The following is a 26,977-nucleotide window of genomic DNA, read 5'->3' as shown; positions in this document are numbered from 1 at the left end:
TACAACAATAACCCCAAAACCTTTGCTGAGCTGAAAACAGCCATTCAGATCATCGATAGCCTCGATGTTCCGGGACTATAGCCGGTAATGCAGAATTTTGCTATTCGTCTACGTCACAGCATTGCCAATGATGGCAGGCATATCGAACATGTCATAACCTAAATCCGAATATTTGTAGTAACGTTTACATGTCGAATACAGTGTGTGCACGCTGTAGATCGTAACTAATTTACGTTTTTTTCATATAGTTCAACAATTGTCACCCTGTATCGGTCACGGAGATAATTCGCAAATGCTTGCACCAGTTCCATAAGACGACTCACATGGAAGGCTCTAGCGACTTTAGAAATGACAATGGCAGTGTGATACGGCCAATGGAAATTTCCTTTGAGATAGTTTGTGTAAATCTCATTTACTTGTTTTATGCCATTCGACAAACACTGACTCCACTTGTATCACGCCGCTGCAGCCGAGTAAAATTGTCAGTCTTGTACTTCTGAAACTACACTGTGCAACCGGAAATGACCCATACCTACGAAGCGTAATTTCCAGGCAACGGAACTCGTAAGCGAGAACGTACTACCGAAACGCTATGTCCCATGCGACAGATCATAAAAACTGAGACTGTTACACGAGGCCGGGCGATGTGGCCGAGCGGTTCTAGGCGCTTCAGTCTGGAACCGCGTTTTGCTACGGCCGCAGGTTCGAATGCTGCATCGGGCATGGATGCGTGTGCTGTCCTTAGGTTAGTTAGGTTTAAGTACCGGGTTATCAAAAAAATCAGTATAAATTTGAAAACTGAATAAATCACGGAATAATGTAGATAGAGGACAAAATGACACACATGCTTGGAATGACATGGGGTTTTATTAGAACAAAAAAAAAAATACAAAAGTTAAATAAATGTCCTACGGATGGCGCTTCATCTGATCAGAATAGCAATAATTAGCATAACAAAGTAAGACAAAGCAAAGATGATGTTCTTTACAGGAAATGTCCACCATCATTCCTCAACAATAGCTGTAATCGAGCAATAATGTTGTGAACAGCACAGTAAAGCATGTCCGGAGTTATGGTGAGGCATTGGCGTCGGATGTTGTCTTTCAGCATCCCTAGAGATGTCGGTCGATCACGATATACTTGCGACTTCAGGTAACCCCAAAGCCAATAACCGCACGGACTGAGGTCTGAGGACCTGTGAGGCCAAGCATGACGAAAGTGGCGGCTAAGCACACGATCATCACCAAACGACGCGCGCAAAAGATTTTTCACGCGTCTAGCAATATGAGGTGGTTCTAATAAAATCCCATGTCATTCCAAGCATGTGTGTCAATTTTTACCTCTCTATCTACATTACTTCGTGGTTTATTAAGTTTTCAGATTTATACTGACTTTTTGATCACTCTGTAGTTTTAAGTCTAGGGGACTGATGACCTCAGATGTTAACTCCCATAGTGCTTGGAGCCATTTTTTGTTACACGAGCACTGATGTACAGGGTGGCTTTACAGTAACAAACAGTGTTAAACACGCCGCCTCCGCCTAGGAGAAGTGTGGTGCTGCTGTCGGTACCGGTTGCGCGCCGACTGGGCTGCAGTGAGGAGGAGAAGCGGACTGCCTGCGGGCAGCAGCTGCCGTCGTCGGCTGTGTAATTAGGAGCGGGATGCGCCGACAGACATACGGCGTGCGCCACCAGCCTGTCTGGCCACGCACTGCCCTCCACACTCCGGCCTCGTCTCGTAACGCTGCACCGAGAGAAAATGTTCCAGCACATCAAATACACTACTGGCCATTAAAATTGCTACACCACGAAAACGACGTACTACAGACGCGAAATTTAACTGACAGGAAGAAGGTGCTGTGATATACAAATGATTAGCTTTTCAGAGCATTCACACAAGGTTGGCGCCGGTGGCGACACCAACGTGCTGACATGAGGAAAGTTTCCAACCGATTTCTCATACACAAACAGCAGTTCACCGGCGTTGCCTGCTGAAACGTTGTTGTCATGCCTCGTGTAAGGAGGAGAAATGCTTACCATCACGTATCCGACTTTGATAAAGGTAGGATTGTGGCCTATCGCGATTGCGGTTTATCGTATCGCGACATTGCTGCTCGCGTTGGTCGAGATCCAATGAGTGTTAGCAGAATATGGAATCGGTGGGTTCAGGAGGGTAATACGGAACGCCGTGCTGGAGCCCATCGGCCTCGTATCACTAGCAGTCGAGATGACTGGCATCCGCATGGCTGTAACGGATCGTGCAGCCACGTCTCGACCCTTGAGTCAACAGATGGGGACGTTTGCAAGACAACAACCATCTGCACGAACAGTTCGACGACTTTGCAGCAGCGTGGACTATCAGTTCGGAGACCGTGGCTGCGGTTACCCTTGACGCTGCATCACACACAGGAGCGCCTGCGATGGTGTACTCAACGACGAACCTGGGTGCACGAATGGCAAAACGTCATTTTTTCGGATGAATCCAGGTTCTGTTTACAGCATCATGATCGTCGCATCCGTATTTTTTGACATGGCGGTGAACGCACATTGGAAGCATATATTCGTCATCGGCGTACTGGCGTATCACCCGGCGTGATGGTATGGGGTGCCATTGGTTACACGTCTCTGACACCTCTTCTTCGCATTGACGGCACTTTGAACAGTGGACGTTACATTTCAGATGTGTTATGACCCGTGGCTCTACCGTTCATTCGATCCCTGCGATTTCAGCAGGATAATGCACGACCGCATGTTGCAGGTCTTGTACGGGTCTTTCTGGATACAGAAAATGTTCGACTGCTGCCCTGACCAGCACATTCTCCAGATCTCTCACCAACTGAAAACGTCTGGACAATGGTGGCCGAGCAACTGACTCGTCACAATACGCTTGATGAACTCTGGTATCGTGTCGAAGCAGCATGGGCAGCTGTACCTGTACACGCCATCCAAGCTCTGTTTGACTCAATGCCTAGGCGTATCAAGGCCGTTATTACGGCGAGAGGTGGTTGTTCTGGGTACTGACCTCTCAGGATCTATGCACCCAAATTGCGTGAAAATGTAATCACATGTCAGTTCTAGTGTAATATATTTGTCCAATGAATATCCGTTTATCATCTGCATTTTTTCTTGGTGTAGCAACTTTAATGGCCAGTTGTGTATGTGAGAGGAGAAGTAAAGGCTGACTGGTACTTATCAACATTTCTAAAACACATCGATTGTGTTCAGTATGCACTCACGGAAAAAAATGGTTCAAATGGCTCTGAGCACTATAGGACTTAACATCTATGGTCATCAGTCCCCTAGAACGTAGACCTACTTAAACCTAACTAACCTAAGGACATCACACAACACCCAGTCATCACGACTGACGGAAAAAAATCACAACACAAAGTAGGAGTTGTGCGACAAACGAAAGGCGTGTTTCTACATCTGAAAGGTGATGTGTATTCCAATTTCGCGCCAGACGCATAAGAGTGGCGCTGGTAGCGCCACTATGAGGATGCATATCCAGTTTGCTGTAAGTGCACGCTGCAACTGTAGTGAGCGTTAGTTACCTTCGAGATTAGACGTGATGATTTGATGTTAGTCAAGAATGCCTTTGAGGGGACAAAGACGCTATTATCAATACACTACTGAGTTTGAAATTACTGGTAGCAGCGGTGGTCTTGGAAATCTACGGTTGAAGAAGACCGGGCTGAGAGCCACGTGGCGCTACCGAGAAGGAAGACCATCGTGTTCGGCGCACGCCTCTAGCGCATCGTACTGCATCTGCTGCAGCAATTGGCAGCACCGTGAGACAACCAACTGTTACAAATTGGTTAATTCAAGGACAGCTCCGAGCCACACGCCCTGTAGCGCGCATTCCACTGACGCCAAAGCACCGCCATTTGCGACTTCAGTGGTGTCACGTCAGAGCTCATTCGAGAGCAAGGTGGAGGTCTCTGTGTTTTCTGCCTCGGTGCCAATAATGGCCGTATATTGGTAAGAGCACTTCGCTTTGTCGTCCATTCTTATTTTTCCCTTTTGGTTTTGTACATACTGTACATTACACGACAGTATCTTGAAAGGATGATGCAAGATAAACATCAACATAAGCAAAACGAGGATAATGGAATGTAGTCTAATCAAGTCGGGTGATGCTGAGGGTAATTAGTTTACGTAAGGAGACACTAAAAGTAGTAAAGGAGTTTTGCTCTTTGGGGAGCAAAATAACTGATGATGGTCAAAGTAGAGAGAATATAAAATGTAGACTGGCAATGGCAACGAAAGCGTTTCTGAAGAAGAGAAATTTGTTAACATCGAGTATTGATTTAAGTGTCAGGAAGTCATTTCTGAACGTATTTGTATGGAGTGTAGCCATGTATGGAAGTGAAACATGGACGATAAATAGTTTGGACAAGAAGAGAATAGAAGCTTTCGAAATATGGTGCTACAGTAGAATGCTGAAGATTAGATGGGTAGATCACATTAACTAACGAGGAGGCATTGAATAGAATTGGGTAGAAGAGGAGTTTGTGGCACAACTTGATTAGCAGAAGGTATCGGTTGGCAGGACATGTTTTGTCAGATCGAAGGATCACCAACTTAGTATTGGAGGGCAGCGTGGAGGGTAAAAATCGTAGAGGGAGACCAAGAGATGAATACACCAAGCAGATTCAGAAGGATGTAGGTTGCAGTAGGTACTGGGAGATGAAGAAGCTTGCACAGGATAGAGTAGCATGGAGAGCTGCATCAAACCAGTCTCAGGACTGAAGACGACGACAACCCTATAGCTAACACCTACTTTTTCGAGAATTTCTAACATTTTGCATCACTTTACGTTGTACAATGCTGTTCTAGGTCGAAAAATCCTACGAACTTGCCTAGATGTTTCTTAAACCTTGCTTCCATTAACAGACCTCCCCATCTAGTGCTGTTTTTCCCCGCTAAAGTCAAACTGGTCGTCGTCGAACATACCCTCAATTTTCTTTTCCATTCTTCTGACATTACTAAAAGCACTGTGAAAATGCAGATTTGGTGTGAGAATTTGGTGACCTTTCCAGACGGAGATTGTAAACCAGCAGGTCAATGCGAGGAAGACGGTGAGCCCGTACCGGTCACGTGGCCTACACTGTGCCGGAAGCAGCAGCAGCAGCAGCAGCAGCAGCTGTGTAGCCTACTCTCGGCTTGGGGCCCCGAAGATATCGGCCGCGCTTTGTCTGGTTGAGGTACAGCGCACACAAAAACACAGCAGCTGGCTGCCGGCTCTCCAGCAGGTACACCACACCGCCTACCTACGTCTCATTCCCGGCAGTTCCTCACTGCTGAACAAAATGGTTCAAATGGCTCTGAGCACTATGGGGCTCAACATCTGAGTTCATCAGTCCCCTAGACTTAGAATTACTTAAACCTAACTAACCTAATGACAGCACACACATCCATGCCCGAGGCAGGATTCGAACCTGCGACCGTAGCAGCATCGCGGTTCCTGACTGAAGCGCCTAGAATCACTCGGCCACAACGGCCAGTCTTAAATAACAAACTTGCAGCATCAGTTCGGTTTTTTCATATCTAGCACAAAACATATAGACAATTTATTCCAATTTTAGATTGCTGTGGGACGTTATATATCTTTTTTAATATGGTGTGTGTGTGTGTGTGTGTGTGTGTGTGTGTGTGTGTGTGTGTGTGTGTGTGTGCGTGCGCGCGCGCTCGTCTTTCCTTGGAGTCACAGGCGGTCCAATCAGGGATAAGAAGGGGGGGGCGGGGTGCACTGCGCCCCCACGACAGTTCCGGGAGGGGGGAGTGGAGGGTAGGCGAGGGGTGCCACTAAGGTAACTGTAAATTTGTTCTTAAAGCTCCTGCATTACTAATTTTATTTTGTATATATACATGGGCGACGCCGTTTAATATTGAAGTTAGGCTTTTAAATCATTTTGACTCTTTTAAGCAATTTTGAGGCTGGAAATACTAGTATTCTGTAGCAGATAAAGTTTGTAGGTTTTTTTGCGGAGAGGGCCAGCCGAAATTAGCACCAGACTACAATCCCAGGCAGCTCTGCATTTCCCGCACCGCTGCGTCCCCGGCGTGGGGAAGAACAATTACGTATGTGACACGATAATAGACATAGAAACGTATTTAGAAATAAGTATTTACTATTGTTACTACACGTAGTTATAACGAAATCTGACCAACGTTTTTAACTTGAAACCACGCAGCTTTATCTTTTCTACAGAACTTATGTAACTGTAAAAAATTATTACAAAGAATAAGGTTGCGTTAAAATTGACAATATAATTTGCACAACTAGTTACCTCTGATATTGATCAAAACGATGACTTTCACCAACTTTCCATGATGGTACAATCCCATTACAAGTACTGAATTACGAGTTTCAAACAATATCGAATTTCAATATTTCAGAATTTACCGACATTATTTAATTACCTACCACCTACCCAGATAGCTGTACGCGTTAATACGCCGCTTCCGGGATTTGGGAAGACGCAAGAAAATGATGATGATGAAGAAGAAGAATTAGAATTTACCTACCGTTACCAGTCACAACAGCTGACACTGATAATTCTGTATCTGAATTACAGGGAATAAATTAACTCGGCTCGCCATTGTCCCTAATACACTAAGCCATTCATCTTTGATTAGCACTGAACAAGATACCTGTATTTAAGTCAGTGACACTGCCAAGGATGTTGCGAATAGTGAAGTTCGGAAAGTACTTACCAGCACAGTTTTCCGACAGTCAATGGTCTGGTACTGCATACAGAGTAGCTTATTAGGGAAACACAGTGACCGTCTTGTAATTATTTTTATTATTTTTTTCACCCTCAAACTCACGACTGAGCAGTTGCGTCGATGTGCCACTTGGACCAGAATCAGCTTATAGACCAAGGTCAAAGATATTGGGCCTATGCAAGCCTGCAGGGTTGCCACATGTTGCAAAGAAAATCAGTCTCATTACTTTATTGTCGCACCTCGTACAGTGTTATGGCACGCCAAGAAATTTTTAACGAATGCTGCAATATACTTAAAATTGACACAGCTACATGACTCTGTATCAGCTAATCCCCAGGTCTCTGTATGTAAAAGTCAGAATGTTCTAACAACCACTTCCTTGACGATAGCAATCCGCTCCTTGGTCACGCAGGCTTTCGAGAACGGCGATCTGAGCGTCCTCATTATTGGAGTCTCATCCCCACAGACGTTGTTTCAGCATGCCGCAAAGATGGTAATCGCATGATACAGGATCAGCACTGTACGACTGATGCTTCCAAACCTCCCATCGAAAACCGCGAAGCAGAGCTTGTGCTGTGTGTGCAGTGTGAGGTCTTGCATTTTCGTGCAAGAGAACAAAGTTTTTTTCCACGCCTCTTATTATTTACGTTTTGTCCACAAGAATCTTACTGTCCCACATACTTTAAGAGTGAAGTACGTTTTCAGTTGGCGCACAAATTCACTCGCACCGTGTGATGCATTTTTAATCCATACAACAGCAAAACTACGTTTCCAGGAAACCCACAATATCTATTTCCTTCTGACAACGCGCCCCTATTGTTGCGGGGCAACACTTGTAAGTTACTTTCTACATAATTAAACACTGGCCAGAAATTATCAGTCATACTCTGTGACTGTTATCGGACCGAGATTTATTGTTTACAATGATGGATTTTAAACCCTCCTGTCGCAATTCCTTGTACAAGCTGAGCTTCCCCGACGCATATTTATATTAAATGAAGCGCACAGCACGCCAAGACAGCTGGCGTTGCTTCGCTTTGAGTATCACTCCCCCCCTCCCCCCTTTCACGAGCAGTATACGGGAGCAGCGGTTCTCACGCGGCTGCCTCGCCACCCCCCGCTGGCTGCATCTGACAGGCTGTGCTCGTCCGCTCGCTCCACCCCCGCTAACCCTCCCCCGCGCCAGGAGGGTGCACTCCTTTCCCACGCAGGAGCATCAGCGGCAGCCCACAAGAAGTGACGGGCCTCTAGCGTTGCTGACGGAGCCTCTCCCAGGAGACCCGGCGCACTAGCAAAACACCGCTGTCTGCACGCCGGCAGTGATAAATCCAACCCCACCACGACCCGCACGTAAACTAACGCTTATATATAAAAAAAAATGCCGTCTCCACATCCTTTCCGTACATCAAGGCCCCGACACCGCTTCTAGCATCCTGGCCCAATCCCGCTCCTTTGTGTTTCTGGCTCTAGACACATCGCACTCCGGCAAGAAAAGTAACAAATCAAAAAACGGCAATTTTTAGTTCTTGTTACTGAAAAATACGTGTGAATTGCTCCAGCGTGCACGAAAAACGTCGTATCTCTACTCCGCAATTTGTCTACTTCAGCACAGTTGCATCAGTTTTGTTGGAGGCTGTCATATTCCGCCACAGCAAGAACATTGTCGCTTTAGCGTTTATAAAGCAGGTGTGCGTGGGTCATTCAACAAGAGTGGCGCATTCTGAGTTGCGGCACACTTCATGTCTATGTTAAGTTGAATGTAATCGTTAATATAATTGATTATTTAAACGTCTGTGTTTACACAGTGTCTGTATCTTAACATAACATAGTCCTTCTGACATGCATGTATGGGATGCAACGGACCCACAGCCGTGTCTGGAAACTGTATCTCGAGAAACAGACATTTGGCCAATTACGGTAGTTGTAAATAATATGAGATTTCGTAAGTAGCAGCGTACAAGAAAAAAACGGAAAGTTCTGCTGTAAAGGAAGTCCATATTGAATCCCTTTTCTCGGCGAAAAGTACGCCGTATGCCTAGATTACATTAGCCAGTTTATAATTCTATGTTTTCGTAGATATTTAAGTTGTAACTAATCAATGTTTCTCATTAAATTGTATTAATTATCATAAATTACAATATTACATTTTTTCTAATACAACAATTTCAACTTTTTCTTTTTCAGTTTAAAATAAGTAGTAACTTTCCCTGATGGATGTTCGAATGTCTTATATTATTTGGGGATGGAAAAGTGCCAAAAATATTACATGAGGTGTCATAGCAAATTCATAAATTTTTAGTAATTCAAGAAAAGTGGCACAACTCTGGTAAGAATTTATTAATAATTACCTGATAACACCTCACATTCGACGAGAACAGAATTACATGTCCGTATTACTACTGTATCGCACTCACCACTCCGTCTTCAGGCCATCACACCGCCGTTTCATCCTCCGAGGAGGATGCGGATAGGAGGGGCGTGGGTTCAGCACACCGCTCTCCCGGTCGTTATGATGATATTCTTGTCCGAAGCCACTACTATTCGGTCAAGTAGCTCCTAAATTGGCATCACGAGGCTGAGTGCACCCCGAAAAATGGCAACAGTGCATGGCGGCCTGGATGGTCACCCATCCAAGTGCCGACCACGCCCGACAGCGCTTAACTTCGGTGACCTCACGGGAACCGAAGTAACCACTGCGGCAAGGCCGTTGCCACTACTGTATCGACTATGAAGATATTTACTGGAAAAATTGCTTACTTAAGTTTAATGGACATTTAGACTATTTCAACACAAGTTTTATAGAATTCTTTAAGTCGATTTATCTCCAGTGTTACATTTTGGAGTTGTGTCACTGTTCTTGACGGGGTGTGGTACATTATACTGCCCAGCTCTTTATAACACCAGCCACACCGTCGTCACCTGTGTTTTTGTAATAAATAATCAAACGAAATTATGATTGTATTTTAAACATGTTTTAATTTTTTAATTATAATTATCCGTCCATTGTTTGGCGATTCTGAAAGAAAAAAAACTATTGGAGCCTAAAGTATTCTGTTCTAATTTGTAGTTTTCAAACCAAATTTCTGGTTATGAAGACGCAGATGAAGAAAATATCCGCCAGTGGTTAAACAGCGATGGCTACTAACCGGGATTGGAGAATCTGAGTGACGCGGATGTGCTAAACAGCGTGTGGTCGGTGGAGGAAGACAACGAAGACGAGCCGATCGAAACCGAGCGAGGTGGCGTGGATTCACATTCGGGAGGAAGACTTCCTTCGCTGATCCGACGAGACCGATGACCTCGCAGTTTGGTCTCTGCCCCTAAATCAACCCCAACTCAACGAGCCGATCAAAGAACACATTGTCAGGCACCATGAGATGCGGTAATGTATTTACTTGTTATTAGAGTATTCGAGATAAAATTCGTGTGAATATATCGATGTTTTGACACTCCGGAAAACGAGAACCGTCGTCAGGAAAAGTTAATGAAAACAAACAAAAACTGGACTTTTTTTTTTTTTTTGGAAAGCGATACGAAATACTGTGTGTTTTAAGTGTAATTTTGTAAATAAGTTGTCAGTTGCTAACAGTAACGCGTCAGTAATTCAGTGGGATTTCAAATGTGGTGTGTGTGTGTGTGTGTGTGTGTGTGTGTGTGTGTGTGTGTGTGTGTGTGTGTGTGTGTTTTTTAAATATAATAAATAGCAGTTTCCGTATAAATGCCCATTTACCAGCGTTTTACTGTTAGCCGTGAAGCCTCGACTCCGCGTTAACCTGACTAATAGAGAGCCGCATGTACATAAAGGGTGACCGAGAATGAATTGCCAATATTGAGGGATATTGCAGGGAATAGCATTCGAAGCACAAAAGTCTAGTAAATATGGGCCCTCAAATTCGTACCTTAAAAAATTGGTATGAGCAGTTGTTCAATACAAGATATGTTTCACACCAGCGAAGATGAACAAGTGCTCATTACTCTTAAGGTATGCATTTAAGAATCCACGTTTACTAGACGTTAGCGCTTCGAATGCTCCTCCCTGTAACATCCCCAAGTACTGACAATAGAGGGATTAAACTATACGCAGCTAGATGTCATGTTTATATCTATTGTAAACAACATTCGTTTCCTCAGCATATCAATTAAGTTGTTCAATGTTTGGGATAACCTGAATTGCTTACAAAAACACTCTGCAATGGGACACAAATGTTTTTGTTAACATAATTCCAGTTGACATTCATTATTTCCTTCAACCGCAGCCCGTTGAAGAGGCGACTATAGATTCGTTGTGGGAGTATTTCACTTTTTTAGTCGATAAGATGGAATGATGCTTCAGCTCCATACTAATGAAAAAATTACTTCCACGCTTTTCGATGAGTAAATGGCCCTCTCAAATGGGGCAACGAAACCATTTTACCCATACTCCCTTTGAAGTCCGAATTTTATTTTGGTCTGTTTTGTTACAGGATAAGCTCTGAGAAGAGTTTCCGCCGTTCTCGTCTGCAGACTGTATGAGATGAGATAACAATGTATACAAGGAAGCTCTTATCATAAGCACATGACAAACTGCAGATAACCGTAGCTGATGTATCCGATTATTCGGTTTCCTGTCCGTCTCTCCAACACACTTGTCAGTGACAAAAGCTTAGCTGAGGAAACAGACCTTCTAGACGGGGCTATTTTGCCGAAGAAGACATAAGAACATTTGGCTAACGTATGTAGTACAAGTAGTTTCTAAAAGTTACGCGCAATAAAAAAAGTTTTAGAAGCGCACCGCGAAGTAAGTTATATTTTGCTCATCCCGTATGTCTCATACTTGAAGTTTAGGACTGCTTGGTAGCTGTGTAAAAATGAGCTTAATTAACAGTTACGGAATCTGCTACAGCGCTTCCAGTTTTGCGGAAGAAACCTACACGTTTTTTATTTATTTGTAAACCACAATAGAAGTATATGACAAATTAGGCAGAACTTTATACTGTTTAACTTAAAAAATCAAAAACCTTTAGCAAAGCCAATCTTTAAATATTCTCTCATCATGCAAAATTTTCCAAGCTAGTGCTTTAAGTATTATGGATAACTAGTTACAAATTTTAAAAAACAATTCAGAAAAAAAATGTTTAGGTTCGAGGATAAACACTGTTTTCTTAGTCTTCATTCATTTTGTACGCCCACGTGTTTCTTGGCGACCGGGCGAAGTATATATTCGTAAACATGTGTTTGATACTAACAGCAAAGAACACGGGCAGTTATAGGAAGATCGAACAACAACAAAACTAACGGAAATGTTATTGCGATCGATGAAGTTCGCATTTGAGACACATGAAATGTCTCACACGGAAACGGAGAATAAGACGAATAAAAGTACAAGGTGTCTAAAATATTTGCTGCACCTGCTACATTACTACGACGTTTAGAGATTCGCAGTGCGTGCACATACACTGAGAAAGTAGATCTTCCATGACGTGTTCTGTCTTTCATTTTGAAGCACAAGTATTCAATTATTAACTTCGCGACAAGAAATTCAATAAGAAAATCTTACTTGTATCGCCTACGTTTAGCGAGATTTTTCTCTATTATGACGAACGTGGCTACGTAGTTTAGCAACGTTTCACAGTCAGGTCGCTTTAAATCTGCAGACAGGCTGGCAGAAGCATCGTCCCGACCTTTTGTAACTTCATCGACGTCGAATATAGTGAATACAGTTACAGCCGGAATAAGCTGGCATTGCGTATGATGAGGCCCTTTGGGTAGCAACCGACCGTCAACGAAACTGCAGCACAGCTATGTAAAATGGAGCGGACAGCAGTCTCTGGGTGTAGAACAGGAAATGACTAACGACTCTCGCACAGACGTGTAGTGCATCTGCGTAGGCATGTTGCAACGGCGCTAGTTCCGAACGCACTGCCTAAGGCCGGGCGGCGCTGTTATCGCCCGATAACGCCGACAGGCGGCAAATCAGTACCTCTGCCTCACCAGTGTAGTCTAATAGCTTGCCCACACGCGAGCGGATTCCTGCGACGGGCCAGAACTGTAGGTCAGTTCTGCAGATATTTTCGACGGATTCGGCCTGACGATTCAGGCCTCTCGTTTTCCACTAACGTGCAGGCCCCACCGGTGTGGTCTTGTAACTTAGATCTGCCCAAACACCGGGTCCCTTCGTACGTGGCGAAAATCAGCGGAGTTTCGCCATTTATCCGCGGACCCAGCACGACGGTGGATACTCAATATTATTTTAAGGCTTTTTTTTGCAGTGCATTTTTGGATTTTGAGGCTGTTCTGACTAGGCGAAACTACTTTCGTCCGGCCACAACAGTGTTTTTTCATTTCTATGGAAGAACGTTCATCAAACTAGAAAGCGTGAAATATTAGTTCACCTTACTATATAAACGTAAAGATTTACTTAACTTCGACACTCCTCTTTGCCCAGGAGTACTTGTTAATTTACAACTGTCATTAACTAGTAAAGCATGACTTGGTGCATTAATTAACAAGCAGTTTTCTTGCCATACAATGTTCAATACGAAAAACAGTACAAGTTCATCCGAAACTTTAACTACTCGTTGACCCTAGGCTATGGTGTTGATTGTTGTGGCTGAGATCTCGAACTGGGCAGAGCTCTTCCTAGATCGGCTCTATATTGACGTCTGTATGAAGACACTGCAGTGCTGAGACGAGGTCACTGTTCTTCAGAAGCACGCCCTGCGATTCGTCGTTGCTCTAACGTTTGCGATATCAATATGCGTTGCCAACTTTGGTGTGGCATCCATCTGTGTACGATACCAAACACACATTTCCATAACGTCGACAAGGAATTAGTAAGGATGATAGAACCCAGAAAATTCTGGTAGTATCCGGCGATTTGTACTACGTACTCACAAATCCAGTCATCTGAATCCTGTTCAGAATCGTGAGCATTTCCTCTGAGTATTGTGAAAGTTCCATATCTCAGGAAGAGAGCGCTGTTAACCTTTTGTAGATTACAGGAGGAGCAATTCGTGTAAAATAATGGATGTTACATAGTTATAGGTAATTCAGTAATGAACCTAGTGTAAGCAACTTTTTATTGGCACTCACAACAGTGTTGGTTTATACAATTTATTCCGCCCCTTTTTCCGCTGCTTTGCACAGACTTGCACATTTCTAAGCTATTTTCTTCTTAATTTATTGCAAATGTTTTAAATCTGTCTTTCCAGCTACAAAAATGCGTATTTTTGTCTTCAAACGACTTGAAATAAAAAAATCGTCAGTGTTTGTAACGAAATGCTTACTTTCTAGGCCTAAAAAGGCTTCGTTCCAAAAAATGTTTATTTCGCTTACGATATTATATGTCCGATTTCCGCTCATATTAGGAAACGCTGTCTGCTTGGACGTTTTTGAGGTATCCCACGGTTTGGCACAGTTGTTTTGCTTTGCAGAATTATACATTTCTTGATGTGGAAACAACAGCGCAGGACGAGGGAAAACATCAAAATCATGCAGGCAGGCGGCGTTTCCTAACGTAAGCACATATCGAACACAAAACACTGTTAGTAACATGAACATCTTTCGTGACGAACTGCTTGTAGATCTAGAAAGGAAAGGAAATTGTAAATACACGATCCAGTCACATTAACGTGACTACCGCCTATGAAATGAAATGATCGTGTGGCACTCATGGCCGGAAGGCCCCATCCGGGGAAGTTCAAAAAAATGTTCGAATGTGTGTGAAATCTTATGGGACTTAACTGCTAAGGTCATCAGTCCCTAAGCCTACACACTATTTAACATAAATTATCCTAAGGACAAACACACACACACACACACACACACACACACACACACACACACACACACACACACACACACACACACACACACATGCCCGAGGGAGCACTCGAACCTCCGCCGGGATCAGCCGCACAGTCCATGACTGCAGCGCCCTGACCGCTCGGCTAATCCCGCGCGGCAGGGAAGTTCGACCGCTGGGTTGCAAGTCTTATTTCAGGGGACGCCAAAATGGGCGATGTGTGTGTCGGTGATGAGACGATGATGATGATGATGATGATAACACAACACTCAATCCACGAGCGGAAAAAATCTGCAACCCGGCCAGGAATCGTACCCAGGCCCGCTGCCCGTGATAGGCAACCGCGTTACCACTCAGCTAAGTAGACGGACACCACCACAAATGCCTGACGTAAACGTGCAATAACTACCGACTGACGACAGGTCGCAGCATCAGCAGTGGAGGGTATATGAATCGTATCGTGGGGGACGCTGAAAACACCGCAGTCGTCGTACTTCGGAAGCACAGCGATTTATCTGACATCGAAAAAGGCAGTATCATTGGTATTGGGGCCAAGGATGGAGGTACTTCCGAAATAGTAAAGTTTTTAAACTGTTCGCGTGCTGCCGAGGTTCAAGAATAAAGTGCATGGCAAAAGGGAGCTATCAGAAGCGGCGCCAAGGCAACTGTGGTGAACCACGGGCCACAGATGACAGGGGTGAATGACGCCTGTGGAGATGTGTTCGGGCGAACAGACGGACAACAGTAACAACTGACCGCCCAGGTAAACCAAGGGGGCTACCAACAGTGTGTAATGGTTCTTTCTTTACGTCACCATTACGGCACTCCAATCCCAGTTCTCGATACCAGTAATATCGTACTACTTTTCTGCGAAGTAACAGACATATTTTTGTGACATTATTCACATTTGCTTTTATTAATTTATAGGTACTCCGATGTATCGATATATTACAGTGATATGGTTCTTGTGTGTATTCATTTCTGTGAGACTGTCATATACTTTGACTTACTTGTAACCGTTTTGGCGCGAATGCGTACACGGCAGTCTTTGTTTCACTTTTCAGAAGTTGTTATTTCGCTTTGTAAAAGAACAGTCCAGTCTTGTGTTTGGTTAAAGTGGAAATTAAATATATGAAGATTGATACAAAACTGTTTTCTTGATGATGTGACAATTAAGAAGTATATGTGAATTTACAAGAAGTTTAATAAAAATGTGGATCGTGAACACCAAGTCAAAAATTACCTCTACCATACCATTGTTCTGATCTGGGATTGTTTGATCATTAAGAATTTCCTGAAAAACCCATTTGTTAGGTCTTCAAATATTGATAAAATACAGATATGGACCTTCTAGTAGTCGAAGTGGAATCACCCTAGAATCAACAAGATGAGCCATAACAACTTCGCCGAAATCTACGTGGGAATTTATTCAAGATAAGTGCCAAAATTAATGACTTTTTTACAGTGACTTCATTATTTCCATTCTGACGATAACCGTCCACAGTCAACAACTTTGTTGTTGCCCGATAAAGCGAACATATGCTGCGTGAGCAACATTATTAATCTGATTTCTAACCTACGTTGCAAGTGGTGGTACTGTTAGAAGTCTGCCCTCAACAACCGTTCAGCGAACGTCGCTGCGTAAGGGCTTCCGCGGCAAGTGTCTGGTTCATGCACCCATGCTGACTGCTGCTCATCAGTGAGGAAGGCTGGAATTTGACGCGAGACAGAATCCGACAGGACGTTCACCGAGTGGCGACAGGTGGCCTTTTCAGACGAATCACGTTTTATGCTCCATCGGACAGATGGCCGTTTGCATAAAGATGTGAAACGTCTTGACAGCAAACACCATATGACAATCGTCGCCTGCCGGTGTGGCCGAGCGGTTCTAGTCGCTTCAGTCTGGAACCGCATGACCGCTACGGTCGCAGGCTCGAATCCTGCCTCGGGCATGGATGTGTGTGATGTCCTTAGGTTAGTTAGGTTTAGGTAGCCCTAAGTTCTAGGGGACTGATGACCTCAGATGTTAAGTCCCATAGTGCTCAGAGCCATTTTAACCATTTTTGACAATCGTCGGAATGGTCCAGGACGGAGGGCACTCCCTGGGTGACCACGTCACTCAGGAAGGCACAAGTACGTATCTATCCTCGGGACTTTGTCATATCTATCCTTGGGACTTTGTCCGCCCCTACTTGCAGTTATTTTTCGTCGGCACCTATAGCACCTACTAGCAGGCTGTGTGTCACATAGCTCTCAGCGTACGTGGATGGTTCGAAGAGCATCATGACGAGTTTACTGCACCTCCCTGGCCACCAAACTCCCCGGAGTTAAGCCCAGTCGCGAATTTGTGGAACTACCTCGACCGGGCTGTTCCCGCCATGGATACTCAACCGAGGAACGTAGCACTGTTGGCCGTGGCAGTGGAGTCGGCTCGGCCCCACATCCCTGTCGGTACCTTTCAGAGCCTCACTGACTCCCATCCTTCACATATCGCAACGGTCCGTGCTCCGAGAGGTGATTGTTCAGGCTTTTGACAAGTGGTAACAACGTGATTGGACAGTGCATTCTTCAAGCCAGACCAATGCTGTTTTATTTCAATAAAACGAAATTGGTTTGGTGAAAAAAAAATGCATTTCCTGTAGTTTCAAAGATGGATTTAAAATGCTTTCAGTAATTATAAATCAACTAAAAATTAAGAATTTACATTCTGTAGCTTAGTTTCAAATTTTGGAACCTAGATTTTGTAGCACTTTGATGCACAGTTGGAATACCATCTGTAAATTTTTCTGCTATCTCTTTACACAGCCTAGATCTGTCGTTCTTCTTCACATAATGTTCATCCGTCAGTTTCTACAACCGCATTCAAAAATGGCTCTGAGCACTATGCGACTTAACTTCTGAGGTCATCACAGTCGCCTAGAACTTAGAACTAATTAAACCTAACTAACCTAAGGACATCACACACATCCATGCCCGAGGCAGGATTCGAACCTGCGACCGTAGCGGTCGCTCGGTTCCGGACTGTAGCGCCTAGAACCGCACGGCCACTCAGCCGGCACAAACACATTCCAAACACTATCTTTTATGTTCGGTTTGGTCTCGGCCAGTGGAAATCGTAAGTCATCCAGCAAGTTTATTCAGTTCCTCACTTTTGCTCGCATTGTTAGGTCTATCATAGGTGAAAACTCCACTCACATATTTAAGTTATGACGAATGGAGTCAGAATTATTACGTATTTCCGACAGTAATGTATACTCGCCAACAACGTTTCACCACAATGCTGCCAGTTCTGTTCCATCGAAACCTATTTACTGTGTATTGTCTTCACAGTTCCCAAGAAATTTTTCTCTGGCTCGAAATATTCCATCATTCACTGAAAACGGTGTCAGAGCCGAAGAAATTATTTCTCGGCTTTTCAAATAAGGAAGATATTAGCTAACAGAAATTATTTTCACAACACACATTAACTTATTTCAGATCTGAATGAGCACTTACATCAATCATCTCTGTCAGTTCTAGAAACATTGACACGACCGTAATTTCAACCTTAGACTCAAAAAGCTCCAATGTGCGAAAAACTAGCAACCTCTTGTTCTGTTAAAACATTAATCATATTTCCTATATTTATTTCTCCAAGGAAATCCACAGAGCATCCAATTTTGATAACGCTTATTTTACCCATGTGAGACGGGGCCACGTTTTGTGAATGTTGTATGTATTGTATAGTATCTTTTCAGAATGAACACTTATTTCTGAATTATACAGCTCATACATAGTGTGTGCGTAACACAGGGAAATTTATTAAAAAAGTTATTCAGAATGAACACTTATTTCTGAATTATACAGCTCATACATAGTGTGTGCGTAACACAGGGAAATTTATTAAAAAAGTACAATAGAAATATTCGCCGAACGCATCGTTCATCAACATGCACCGCAGCACCAAACAATTAACGACCATAAAGCGAGTCCCCAATATTAAAGTTTGGAAGAGCCATCGCACAATGGATTTTTTAAAATCCGAAACCAGTAACGGTTAAATGTAAATAACTTTTATACCATAATAATGGCTAGTTGTTGTAGACCACAACAACAACAACAACATGGCTGGTTGCTGTATTTAGGTTACAATTCTTATAATTCTGCTACAGCCACGTCTCTCATAATGTCTATTTTCGACAAGATAGCTAATACGCAGCAGCTCTGACCTTCTGTAGCTCCACTGTCATTTCGCATTCACTGTTTACTAAACGGCGAAGAAGCTAGCTTGGCACCGTTCCTATCTTACCGCAAGAATGCAGTGTGGGCGCCGATGTTGAAACGCTAGCGAATGTAATAGACACTCTGTATACGATAAATGTGCGGGAAGAAACACTGCTGACCGGAAAACATAGCCACCATTCTTATAGCTTTTTTTCCAAAAATGTTATTGTGCAATGCACAGCGTTTAGCATTCCGTAGCGCTTTTAACAGCACTAGGCCTATGGTGCACTAGACACAAGGCTTTCGCTGCTTCAGCCACCGATTATCTGGTTTACCGGTCAAACTAAGTGGTTTCTCAGTGCTGTTTTATTTCTCAATGATAAAAGATTCGATTGATTTCTCACATATAGAATGCAGCTTAAAGAAAGATAAATCTCATCCGTTCCCTGTGTTCCAACGTGAATTATTTCCGGCATTGCGGCAGCAGAATATCGTGTCAGAAAAGAAAGTCAAGTCTAGAGTGGAAAAAAAAATACAAATAAAGAAGATTCTACGTAGGACAAGTTAAAACCATAAACTTGCACATGGGAGTAGAGGACTACGCAAACACGATTCTCGCACAGATTCAAATCTTGAACTTCTCACTACTACTACTGGACTCCACAGAGTGTCTCTCATGATACGGTAGCAACACCTCCAGCGGAGCAGATATAGTGGGAAATTTAACTTTTTCGATGCCTCTGCGTTGTTAATGAGATCGACACACAGAACCAATACAGCGTAAATTCCTCAAAAACAGCAGAAAATTTCTGTCTATGTAATAACTGAATTTTGAAAACAGCCACGGAAGAATCTCCGTCTATGAATGAAAGGTTGGCTCAGCCACCGTTTTATGTAACAGAGTATGGGACTAGTGGAATCTAAGGTGTATTGCACGATTTTGCTTTTAGTCCTGTAAAAAGGCAGGTAAGCAATCTCGATAATCTCATCCAGAGTTCCAAATTCTCTTTAATTATTAAATTTATCGGTTCCCCCCAAAGACAGAACAGTGAAACATCACATTGGCGTGATGAACCTTGCGCATAAACTGCCCTAAAAAGAAGGAACATGGTTTAAACCTCTCGTCGACGAGAAGATTACTAGAGAAGGAGCGCAACATCGAATTAGCGAAGGAAACCAGCCGTGTCGTTTTCATTGGAACAGTTTCGGCATTTGCCTCAAGCTATTTAGGGAAATCACGGGAAACATGAATCTGGATGTCAGACGGGGATCTGAACTAGCGTCCTCCCTGCTACGAGTGCAGTGTGCTGACCAATGAGCTGCCTCACTCAGTATGAACGGCCCAGTAGGTGGACAGCGTCTTGGAAGAGAGATGGCATTGTATAATATTTTATTGTATGTTAACCGGGGACCTAGAAACGGCGGAGAGGCTCCTTCCCCGCCGCAGCCGTAGTGGTCCGCAACCCCACGACGACTACCGCAGTCCACTTCATCCCTCCACCGCCCCACACCGAACCCAGGGTTATTGTGCAGTTCGGCCCCCGGTGGACCCCCCAGGGAATATCTCACACCAGACGAGTGTAACCCCTATATTTGCGTGGTAGAGTAATGGTGGTGTACGCGTACGTGGGGAACTTGATTGCGCAGCAATCGCCGACATAGTGTAACTGAGGCGGAACAAAGGGAACCAGCCCGCATTCGCCGAGGCAGATGGAAAACCGCCTAAAAACCATCCACAGACTGGCCGGTTCACGGTTCACCGGACCTCGACACAAATCCGCCGGGCGGCTTCGTGCCGGGGACCAGGCGCTCCTTCCCGCCCGGAAAGCCGTGCGTTAGACCGCACGTCCAACCGGGCGGGCAGATATGGCATTACGGAACGATGCTCAAAATTAATTGAACTACTCTGGCAAGAAATGAGGACGTTGTTCGTAGGATCGGCGCGGAATGTAGTATGTGGCAGACACTAACTGGAAGAAGAGCCAAGATGGCATTTAAGACTTCACGGAATAAATTCTATGGTACTAGAAAGCCGTAGAAGCAAATGTAGGAAGGAAAAGTAGAGTTCATAATATACAAGGTGTTTCACGAGATCTCTTACAGGGTTCTAGTGGTTGCCGAAGGCCGTAAGGTTTCGACATGCGGCCCATGTCCAGAAATGTACCGTTTGCATATAAAACAAATTTTAAGATCGAATCACTTTCAGACCTCCACTCCACGCTGAGCGCACAAGCTGGGGGAGACTGCCGTCATCAGTCCGTGTTCGGGTTGGATTCCCGGCGGGGTCAGGGATTTTCTCTGCCTCGTGATGACTGGGTGTTGTGTGATGTCCTTAGGTTAATTAGGTTTAAGTAGTTCTAAGTTCTAGGGGACTGATGACCATAGATGTAAAGTCCCATAGTGCTCAGAGCCATTTGAACCATTTCAGTCCGTGTTGTAATTATATTTTCGTCGTACATCATTTTCATCCTACTACAAGAACGGCTGTGAGAAACTGGTACGTTCGCAGCTAGGGGAGTTGACTGAGGTGCTTAACGGACATATTGCACTCTCCACTTGGTCACGTAGAATAGAACCCAACAGCGAGCACACTAAACATTGCCCGTACCTTGGGCCCCTGTTGAGTATGTTGTCTCCATTGCCTGCGTATCCTGTGGAACGGAGATCTGAAAGTGATCCAATCTTCAAACTTATTTTACATCCAGATGGTACATTTCTGGAAAAGTGTTTCTTATCAATACTTTATTTGCTATAACCCCCAGAAGCCTGCAATAGGACTCGTGAAACACTCCGCATACAATACATAGCCGAGGACGTTGAGTTGCTGCTTTGTGGTGAAGAGGTTGGCAATGGGGAGAGAACAGTGGCAGGCCGGATCAGTCCAGTCCAGAGACTGATAAAGAAATTCTTGTTAGGGTTAGCAAGCACACTGATCAAGTGACGACTACCCAAATGGAAAACCGCAATTGTGTAATACAAAAGCCCGCCTGGGTGGCCGAGCGGTTCTAGGCGCTTCAGACTGGAACCGCGCGACCGCTACGGTCGCAGGTTCGAATCCTGCATCGGGCATGGATGTGTGTGATGTCCTTAGGTTGGTTAGGTTTAAGTAGTTCTAAGTTCTAGGGGACTGATGACCTCAGAAGTGAAGTCCCATAGTGCTCAGAGCCATTTGAACCATTTTTTTTCGTAACACAAAACAACTAATATCCACTGGGAAAGGTAGCGTATAACTCACCGTCTGAACAAATTTTCGTGTCTCTATTACAGCAGTTACCTCCCCTCTTCTTCACTCTGTACATTTATCTAGGCAAGTGTTACGTGCTAACTGTTGCAGAGGAATGTTGTCGCCGACACTACCACCTCGTCCGCCTTGCTTAAAACTTCTCAGATGCGCCGCACACGCACGTTTTGATATTTTCCAGGATAGCATTTAAGACCAGGTCATTTAGAGCGGCAGTACCGCTGCAGACTAGGGCTACTGGCTGGATGAGCAGACGGAGAAAGGGACCCTGCCGTTGAGTTGGAGCGTCGCGCAGTTTGGGGTTTAGCGGCGCGAGTTAAGCCGGGCACGGCCGGTGTGGTCGGCGCTCCAATCAGCGCAGCCGAGCCGAGCCGTAATCGCCTGCACATTAACCGGCGGATTCGCGTGTGCCCCAAGTGCGGGAGGCGCGGGCAGGAACGGGCCAGCAGCTGCCGCTCTCCGTGGTTCAGAGAGTTGTTCGTTATGAGTCAAAAGAATTATTCAGCAACTGCCACACAACGCAAAATGTCTGACAGGTAGAAAATCGAATCTAAAATACAGCTTACTTAACTCTACAGCAATGTATAAAGTAGCAACGGATGAGAAATTAGAAGCACCTCTTAATGATAGCAATACGGAATTATCCCACTGAAAAGCGAAGAATTCTCGTTTTTCACTTATGATCGTTCTGTTTAATTTAATGAAACTGACTAGTAAACAATAAGCACTTTAAGTTGCCGTGAGAGTGGCCAGGGCCAGAGGACGTCCTTGTACAGTGAATTCCTCTGACAGTGAAGGTGTAGACGACGTAGAAAATGTGAATAAAAAGCCACGAAGAACTGTGCTGCAACAAGTTTGAGAAATTAGGTCTTACAATGTTGGCCAACTGTCAAAATTTGTTGAGGCAAGGAGTGCCTCAAAATGCAGCAAACCCGGCTGCAATTCCCACATAAGAGACGTGTATCAAATGTGGTGTGTATTCATGTATTGTGAAAGATAATTGTTTTGAAGCTTATCATAAACGCACCGCAAAGATCAATTTACAGCCAGCAGCAAAATGTTACCTGTCAGAAATTTTATAGCAAGGACTAGTACGTTTTCATGGTAACTGAGGTCCACATATGTGGGCTTACTTTTATGCCTTAGTGAATCATCAAAAAATATTTCATTTGCGTCATGCTCGTTCATTAGATCACTAGAAAATATGAAAAGAAAAATTTAGCGTTACTTTTTATCTGAGAAGTGAAGAGGTTAATGCAATCTGCCATTCACTGCACAAGATAGTAATTCTACCGACGTCATCCTGAAAAGGAAAGTGAATTTTAATGAGGCGACTTAAGACACAATGAAAGAGACTTTTTCAACACTTCAATCCTACAAAGGTGGCACTTGTTTAGAACCGAAAACTACCAAATCACAAATAGCGAAGGAAGTGAGTTAACGTGGGACGCAAATTAGGAGACAGAAGCTGGAGAAAACGTGCAGGACGGAAGAACAGAGTAGAAGAGTGAGGGGGCCGCAATCGAGAATGGACCAGCACGCGGCGCACGGCAGCGTTCACACTCTACGTTACGTCACCATTACGCCGTAGATTCTCCTCTGTAGCTCAAATTGTGGCATTCACACACGCCGTCAAAGGAAGGTCATCGACACGTCACATCAGCGTCATCAAAGGTTTCTCGGGAAGAATGTTTCGATGGGCCATAGTGTAGCGTACTTGGCTGACAACTGTCTCATTGAGTACGCAGTGTGGACTAATACGAAAGTATTCCCCACTGACTGCTATCGAGAAAAGATCTTAATATGTACAGGAAGACAATACTACTTTAAAGTACTATGTATTTTACATACTGAAGGAGTACACTGCAAAATAAACGATACATATCTTGTTCAGTGTGTTATCCTCAAGATTTTTCCAGTGGAATAGCGAGAAGAAAAACCGCGAGTAAAGCTGATGTGGCATGCAGAAGTTTAAAATCAGATTCGTAATAAATTAACGACGAACAGCAGGTAGCAAAAATACGAGGGTGAGTCAAAATGAAAACCTTAAATTTGTAATAACAAATCGAAATTTCGCGCCATTATCCCATAAGTTGGTAAGCGTGCTTCAAACAGCGTGCAGAATGGCCGGCAGGTGGCAGCATAGTGCAGATGCACACATACCGTCGCAGTATCCGTATAATGATGGCCGCCCCACTTGCGACTTGCACCAGGGAAGAAGTGTTCTGTTATTCGGTTTTTGCGTAGTGAAGGTGTGAAACCTATTGAAATACATCGACGAATGAAGGTTCAGCACAGTGATTCATGTTTGTCACAGCAGCAAGTCTACGAATGGAGTAGGAAGTTCGCAAATGCTGTGACTTCAGTGGAAGATGCTCCTCGTCCAGGTCAGGCACAACGAGTTGTGACTCCACATAACATTGCAGCAGTTGAAGCCATAGTGAAGGAAAACCGCCGAGTGACACTGAATGACATTGCAGCAAGTTTACAGATCAGTCATGGGTCAGCACACCAGATTGTGCATGATGTGCTCCAGTTTCACAAAGTGTCTGCAAGATGGGTGCCACGGCAGCTGACTCCTGAAATGAGAGAATGACGTGTTGATGCTTGTGAAGAACTTCGGCGCTTTGAACGAGAAGGTGCTGGCTTCCTTGCAAGAATCGTTACTGGGGACGAAACCTGGGTTCACTTCTACCAACCGGAAACGAAGAGAGCGAGCAAGGAATGGCGCCATTACTCATTGCCAAAACCAAAGAAGTTTCGAACAGAACCATCAGCAGGGATGGTTGTGCTGACTCTCTTTTGAGACGAAAAAGGCGTTATTTTGGAGCATTACATGCCTAGTGGAACCACTGTCACCAGTGCATCATACACAGATCTCCTAAAAAATCATCTGAGGCCTGAAATCAAATCAAAGCGACGCGGTTTGCTGTGAGCAGGTGTCCTTTTGCAACAAGACAATTCTAGGTCCCACACTGCCCGTACAACAGTTGCAACAATCACAGACCTGCATTTTGAGTGTCCTCCTCATCCACCATACTCACCAGACCTTGTCCCCAAGTGATTTCCGTATGTTTCGACCGCTCAAAGACGCAATAGGAAGAAAGAAGTTCCGTTCTGATGAAGAGGTTCGCCACGCGGTGCATGAGTGGTTGCGCCGACTACCTAAAGATTTTTTAAAAGTAATTTACGCACTTTGTAAGCGCTGGAGGGCTTGGATTGAGCGTGGGGGAGATTATGTTGAAAAGTGATACAGCTTTGTACCACTTCTGCAACAATAAATAATATTTAAAAAATTATTTAAGGTTTTCATTTGACTCACCCTCGTATATGTAAACATAGTTCAAGTACGCATCTTGACATACCGTAGGCAAACCGTCAGCTTCTGTCTAAGTGATATAGGACACCTAAATCTTTAGTTTCTCTTCGTAATTTTTATTTGTATCTTGCTTAACAGTTAAAAAACTGTTGTTTAGAAATTCTGAAATATTTACAGAACGACGACACCTCCGCTTCCAGAATCTTGTAAAGCGTGTGGCGCTCACCTTCACAGTCTAGATTTTTTTTTTACATTTTTCTAATCCAGACTCTTTTTGCTCTCTGTTCCTCATCATTAAGTGCAACAGCAATCAGTGCAAACTGCTTTAAACTGAATTTCGGCTTTTTATGACTGTCTACCGCGAACTACGAAATAGCGCCTCTAGTGAGTATTTTATGAACCAGCTGTACCGTCACGGCGTTCTTTCGACATTAACGTACCGTGTAGTATGAGTGCTCAGCAATTCCTCTGACAGTCGGCGTTCAAAAACGTGACGGTTACGTTCCGGCAAGTGCGAATCCGCTTTTATAGTAGCAGACGAGGTGCGGATCCATCGCCGCGGGCGCTGCCGCGTCAGTCAGTGGCTTTGTCTGAGCGACAGACAAGAGCCTGTCTGGTCGCGTTAGCATCACACCTGTAAAGTTTGCTCATGCCGCCGCGCTCCGCACAAGCGGCCCATTAAAACCAACTGCGCTCTTTTCCGCTAGTCTGTACAGGATGGTGCAGTCTAGAGCAGGTGTACGAAGAAATGGTTGCGGGAAAGGTCTACTACATCTACATACAAGGGATGATGATCAAGTTTTAATTACTACCTCAAGAAAAAGTTATGTAACTAATTTCTTGTTAGTTTGCAGGTGCAGTTAACGTCTGCGGTTCTGGTGCACTCTGAAATGCCGAGGCCTCAATACTGTAGCGCGCTGTTAGTGAAGTCAGAACAAAAGGGTGCACGCCATCTACACTTTGCCGCCGGGATTTCAGTATGTGCCAGGACTGCAGACGTGAACTGTACTTACAAACAAACTAGAACTTAAATCTCTAACTCAATCCAGGATGCCTCAAAATAATGTACAGATTCTTTGAAATTAAGCAGCTCTTTAGCAGGTACGAATGAAAAATTGTTGGTGTCATATACATTTAGGTGTACATTACATTGAAGTGACAAAAGCCGGCCGCTGTGACCGAGCGGCTCTAGGTGCTCCAGTCGGGAACTGCGCTGCTGCTACGGTCGCAGGTTCGAATCCTGCCTCCGACATAGATGTGTGTGTTGTCCTTAGGTTAGTATTATGGAGTATTGCTGTGCGGTGTGGGATCCGAATAAGGTGGGGCTGATGGATGACATAGAAAAAGTACAAAAAAGGGCAGCTAGTTTTGTATTATCGCGAAATACGGGAGATAGTGTCACAGACATGACACGTGAATTGGGAGTGGCAATCATTAAAACAAAGGCGTTTTTCGTTGTGACGGGATCTTCTCATGAAATTTCAATCGCCAGTTTTCTCCTCCGATTGCGAAAACATTCTGTTGGCACCCACCTACATAGGGAGAAATGATCATCACGATAAGAGAAATCAAGGTTTTCCCGCGTGCCGTTCGAGAGTGAAACGGTAGGAGACAGCTTGAAGGTGGTTCATTGAACACTCTGCCAGGTACTTTATTGTGAATAGCAGAGTAATCACGTAGATGTAGTTAGGTTTAAGGAG

At 44.3% G+C, this 26,977-nt stretch overlaps 1 protein-coding gene across 4 annotated transcripts in view; it reads right to left on the bottom strand.

The window, feature by feature from the left end:
• The window catches only part of LOC126175873 (transmembrane ascorbate-dependent reductase CYB561), a 299,849-nt gene that overhangs the window by 60,974 nt on the left and 211,898 nt on the right, over positions 1-26,977 (bottom strand). Inside the window, exon 1 of one of the 4 annotated variants that reach the window (XM_049922897.1) lies at positions 12,565-12,622. The exons of the other annotated variants lie outside the window; for them this stretch is intronic. Coding sequence (XP_049778854.1) covers positions 12,565-12,602 — 38 coding nt within the window. The 5' untranslated portion in view covers positions 12,603-12,622. Of the gene's footprint in view, positions 1-12,564; positions 12,623-26,977 lie in introns of those variants that run through there. 4 annotated transcript variants of the gene reach the window in all.

Source organism: Schistocerca cancellata, chromosome 3 (genome assembly GCF_023864275.1).
Source record: "Schistocerca cancellata isolate TAMUIC-IGC-003103 chromosome 3, iqSchCanc2.1, whole genome shotgun sequence".
Classification (NCBI taxonomy): domain Eukaryota; kingdom Metazoa; phylum Arthropoda; class Insecta; order Orthoptera; family Acrididae; genus Schistocerca; species Schistocerca cancellata.
Note: the sequence above shows the minus strand (reverse complement) of the source record. Positions and strands in the feature narration are given on the sequence as shown.